General features: G+C 43.8%; 2 protein-coding genes across 2 annotated transcripts in view; both read right to left on the bottom strand.

Annotated features, from left to right (window-relative positions):
* prkcea (protein kinase C, epsilon a) overlaps positions 1-614 on the bottom strand; it is a gene marked incomplete in the record, with an annotated part of 47,008 nt that extends 46,394 nt beyond the window's left edge. The window contains 1 exon segment of the mRNA XM_014007075.1: positions 1-614.
* Positions 615-2,652: 2,038 nt separating this feature from the next.
* six3b (SIX homeobox 3b) lies at positions 2,653-4,682 on the bottom strand. The gene is made up of 2 exons (XM_014007074.1): positions 3,686-4,682; positions 2,653-3,388 (listed from the first exon to the last, which is right to left on the bottom strand). Exons 1-2 carry the CDS (start codon positions 4,378-4,380, stop codon positions 3,250-3,252), a joined length of 834 nt encoding a protein of 277 aa, XP_013862528.1. The 5' UTR covers positions 4,381-4,682; the 3' UTR covers positions 2,653-3,249.
* Positions 4,683-5,089: the final 407 nt, after the last annotated feature.

The following is a 5,089-nucleotide window of genomic DNA, read 5'->3' as shown; positions in this document are numbered from 1 at the left end:
ACACACACACACACACACACACACACACACACTGGGGTGCTAACAGTGCCGCTAGTGGACCTCCAACAGGCTGAAAGACGCAGCTAAAAACGCAGACTCACACCCTTCTTCTGGGGCTGCGTGATGACTCCCAGCCCGAGGAGCGGTTTGTTTACGGTCGGTCCTGTCCAAAAAAAATAAAAAATAAAAATAAAAATCCCCAACATTAGCGATAGTTTTTCACGGAAATGGGCGGAGGGACGGGCTCACGTTAAGTCCCCGGAGCTTGTGTGTCTCCGCCGGGTCAGGGTGGGAGAAAGCCCGAGCAGCCGCGCCTAGCCATCCGGGATTGGTGCTCCGCTTCCAGCCCGGTCTCGGTTCGCTCGCTCGCTCCCTCTCCGGTGGTAATCTCTCTCTCCTCGCTTCGACCTCGTGATTCTGTACTCCCGGAAAAGCAAAGCAAAAAAGAGAGAGAGAAATAAAATCCTGTCTATAGTCTTTTTCTGGCTCACGAGCACAGCGAACACATCACAGAGCTCCCTCCGCTCCTCTTTTATTTTTTTTTTCTCCTTTCGGTCCTTGCGCGCGCCCCTCGCTTCCCGTCCCCTCGCGCTCCCAATCCGTCAGTGAGCGCGAGCTGCAGGAAATGCGCAAAACGCGTCACACGCGCTGCCGGATTGTGTGCGGGTCTATGCTGTGTCTCAGTTGTGTGTGTATGTGTGTGTGTGTGTGTCATTAGAGTGAACGGAATTCACCCGCAGGCGTGTGTGTCTGAGTGTGTGTGCGCGCGTGCCATTTCCAGACAACCAACAGAGTCAATCAATCAGTCGGGTTTTATATGCGTGGTCACAGGCTGTCCATGTCTGAAGCACGAATGCACCCSMATAACATCAGAGARGCAGGGTTTGCTGTGCACGGATAAAAGGCCRGACGGTCCCTCGCCTCTCTTTAGTGGGGTCCATGGTTTACAAAAATATTTTTTATTTAAAAAAATTAGATTCAACCGATCACAGAGCCGTTTTCTGTTTTGCCGCAGTCCTCGTCAAACAAGCTTCGCCCCGGAGAAGACGACAAAGTTACCAAACGAAACGAAAATGTTCACAAATTTTCACTGAGGAACATTATTMTGAAATAGTTCGATTACTTTTAAGCTCTGCTCTTTACTTGAGAAATCTACCAGAAATGTCACTTTTATTATGTCCCTTTGTTCCGTAAGCTCGTATTTTACCGTGTTTATAAAAAAAAGTATGACAGTTTATGTAGAAGTTCTGCTCCTTTGCCTTATTTTATTTTTAATTCATGTGATTGAGGAAATATTTTCYACGTGACAGGTCTGTTCGATGCTGCAGTAATTGAATGTGATTTTTGCACAGATTGCTGAAATGTTAGCACATTTCCTGATGTTTTCTCAACGACATCATGTGTTGCTTTAAAGTCTACTTGCATGATGCTCCTTTACATGCTGCTGCCGTGTTACCCTCAAGCTGTTGTAAACGTTTATCCTACATTTATTTATTTATTTTAAAAGTCTGCAATTTTGAGAGTATTTTGTCGACATGGTCCAAAAATGAGGAGTAAGTGTAACGTTTAGTCATTTTTCCTGGCCAGCTGCGCCATCTGCTGGTTTGATGGACGTACTGCCGGCAGGATGACGCCACCAAGATGTGACGTCACTCAATGTTGTGTTCAAGTGCTGCTCGGAAAYCCGACAGAATCATTCGCAAACGCTTTCGCAGAAACGACTTCTTTTCTAAACCTCCTGTTTTGTTTTATGATAATGCTTGTTTACTGAGAAAAACAGAAAACACAACCAAGTTGTCAGCCAATGAGAATAACCAACTATTAAAACAAACTGAATAAAACTAAAGAATTTTAGATTTAGACATTTTAAAACTTAAACTGAGAGTGTGTCTTTAAAAGTTAGTTTTAAAATTGCATTTGTTAGAGCAGGGAGTGCTGTCGTTTGTTTTTCTGACCACCGGGTGTCACTGTTGTGTGTTTTGATTACATTGTTCCGAATTATAATCTAAATTAGAATATACTTTGATTGGCTGTTGTGGGATTTTATTATTTTGACTTTACTGACATTTTAACAAGGGCTAGAGAAAAAGGTAGCTTGCAAAAATAAAACAATAAAATAAATGTGCTAGAACGTTTTGTCACAAAAATAGCCAATATAAAAAAGGAAGTTAATACAGAATCTGTCTTCAAAATGTACAGTATCAGACAGAGAAACTGTCAAAAGAAGCATGGAAAAAACTAAAGTTTGGTGAATATTGTATATTTGTTTTAATATTTATTGCATATATAAATAAAGCACATTTAATATTARCACAACTTGTGAGTTTTTGGTTAAGGATAACTTTGGAACACCTGAAAAGTTGAAAACCATGTTTAGGTTGTTTGTGCAATAAACAGATGTTTCTTAAATACTCAGAAGGAGAATATTTTAGTTTAAGCTTTATGGGTTAAACATGGGCATCACTTAATATCTTCTTGTATTATATATTTACTAAACAAGAAGATTACAGGCAGAAAAGTGGGCGTTTTGCAACAAAGTTGCATCTTACCTCAGTACGTTAATGTTTACTGACTGCTGTCAATCAAACTGGCCTCCATGAATTCAAATACGGTAGAATTAGAAAACAAAAAGTCCTACAAATTGTTCATATAAACTGTTTTAATTAAATAACTTTATTTATAGAAAATGAAAAACACGTCAGCATAAAATTGAACACAGACACAAACTGCACTGTCAGCTTTAGGTAAAAGGAATATAAAACAAACAAGGAGGTAGGATTTGGTTATACTGTCCAAATTATATATTATACATCCAAGGGCTTCTACAGGAGCTATAATTTATAAAATGACAAGTGATCTGAGAAAATATGAGTGATTTGCTCACTGGTTTCAGTTTGTAAAGGTCCTGCACTGTGAGGGTCAAGTCCAACACGGATGGATGTTTGATTTGGTGTGATTATAAAACATAACAAAGTAACAAAAATCCATGATTTTCATCTGAGACCAAATAGAAAACCAACAACAAAGACAAAAAGGGTATCATGTAGGACCCTCCCATAAAAAAAGGGGGAAAACGATGAAACATTCGTGTAACATCCGCTATTAAACAATTAGGCTGGAATTCAGGATCAGTCATGTTAAAGTCTTAATTTGTAGCACAGATCATCTTCAAAAATATATTCTTCTCAATCTTCTATCCAGTCTGGATCCCCACAGGCATCAATAGGKCCATTTAATCCACCAATCATTTCAAACGTCCAGGTCAGAGTCACTGTCAGTCACTGAGAGGAAAGTTTCTCCATCCGCGCGCTCTGCGCTGCCATCAGGGCTGCAGTCTCCTCCGCTGAGTGCGCGAGCTCTCTCTGGACACACCCGGTGGTGCTGCAACCTACAAATAGGGGACACGTATTGTGAGTATATCGTGGAATTAAACAATGACCACAGTACTATCGGAAAGGAAATATAGACAACTTTTAAAACCGTGCGCTTTTACGCACGGATTGCTCTTTTACGCGCAACGTTTCCCCGTCTTTGGTGTTTTGTTCAATGGCAAAAAGGAAGAAATACCAATTCAATACACCTTGTTTGAACTTATAATAAAGTTGCAATAATTTTATGTTCACATTAAGATTCGTAGATGCTGGAGTATTTAAGTTCTGTTCCTCCAACCCACAGATCAGCGCACCTGTTTTTAGCTGCTGCCGCGCGGTCTCTCTGTCTCCGGTTTTTGAACCAGTTCCCAACTTGAGTAGGCGTCAGTCCGGTGGCGTGCGCCAGCTCCCGCTTCTTCCCCGGGTTGGGGTAGGGGTCTTGCAGGTACCACTCTCTCAGCAGCCCCCGTGTGCGCTCTTTGAAGCAGTGCGTCTTCTGCTCTCCGTCCCAGATGGTCCTCGGCAGCGGGAACTTCTTCCTCACGCGGTACTTGTCCACGGGTCCGAGCGGCCGCCCCCGGAGCTTCTCCGCCTCGCGGTAGTGCGCCTCGAGCCACATCGCCTGAAGTTTGCCGTGAGAGGCGCGCGTAAAGCGATGCGTCTCCAGGATGCGGTAGAGCTCGCGGAAGCTCCCCGCGTGGAAGGCCACGACGGCGCGAGCCCGCTGCACGGACTCGTGCTCAGAGATGGAGTCGCGTCCGTCCGCGGTCACCGGGAGCGACCAGAGGAAGCGGGCCAGCCGCTCGATGTCTCCGGTCTCCTCCAGAGTCTCGCACACGCTGGCGATCTGCGCCGCGGAGAAGCAGAGTCCCGGGAGAGCCCGGGGAGGGCCCGCGGCGGGAGGGTCCTCCGGCGACAGAGAACCGGGCAAGTGATGGGGGGCATCCACAAAGTGGGGCAGGAGGAGGCGGGAGGCTGAGAGGAAGTCGAGCGGCGACCTGAAAACCATCTGGATCTCAGAATGAAGCTGGAGAAGAGAGGTTTTCTGGAACCGACTGACAGAAATCTGCCGGACTGAGACCCTTTAGCTCACCTGCGAGTCAGGGAGGAACTCTGCAACCGACTCCTCATTGGACCCCCTGAGCTGGGACTGACATGACAGAGCTGTCAATCAAAAGGGATTTATCTCCCTCCTGATGCACAAACAGAGCAGACATCACTGATTTATCTTTTCCAACAGAGCTGAACATTTAGAGCTAAATTTAATGGATGCAGACAAGTCTTAATGGACAACATATAACTCATGTTTCATTTATTTATTTATTTATTTATTTATTTATTTATTTATTTATTTATTTATTTATTTTCAGTTCTTTCAGCAAGAATCTACCAAAGAGCTTAAAAACGTTCAGTTTGACCTTTTGCAGATGTAACAAATGTCTTGACTTCTTCTTTAAAAAACTGATGCAAAACTAAAAGCTGCAGCCCCTTCAGCTGTTTTGGGTAACAGTGGGACGGGGGGCAATGACTTAATGTAGAAAACAATAGATATAAAGTGCTCTTTAGGGGAAAAATAGGGGATAAAAGCCTGGAACAAGTGTTTGAAGGAATGTCTGTTGCATGCCTTTCATGGAATTAGTCTAAATCAATTTATAACAACGGATGGATGGATGGATGGATGGATGGATGGATGGATGGATGGATGGATGGATGGATGG

Source organism: Austrofundulus limnaeus, unplaced genomic scaffold (genome assembly GCF_001266775.1).
Source record: "Austrofundulus limnaeus strain Quisiro unplaced genomic scaffold, Austrofundulus_limnaeus-1.0 Scaffold39, whole genome shotgun sequence".
In the NCBI taxonomy this organism is placed as follows: Eukaryota; Metazoa; Chordata; class Actinopteri; order Cyprinodontiformes; family Rivulidae; genus Austrofundulus; species Austrofundulus limnaeus.
Note: the sequence above shows the minus strand (reverse complement) of the source record. Positions and strands in the feature narration are given on the sequence as shown.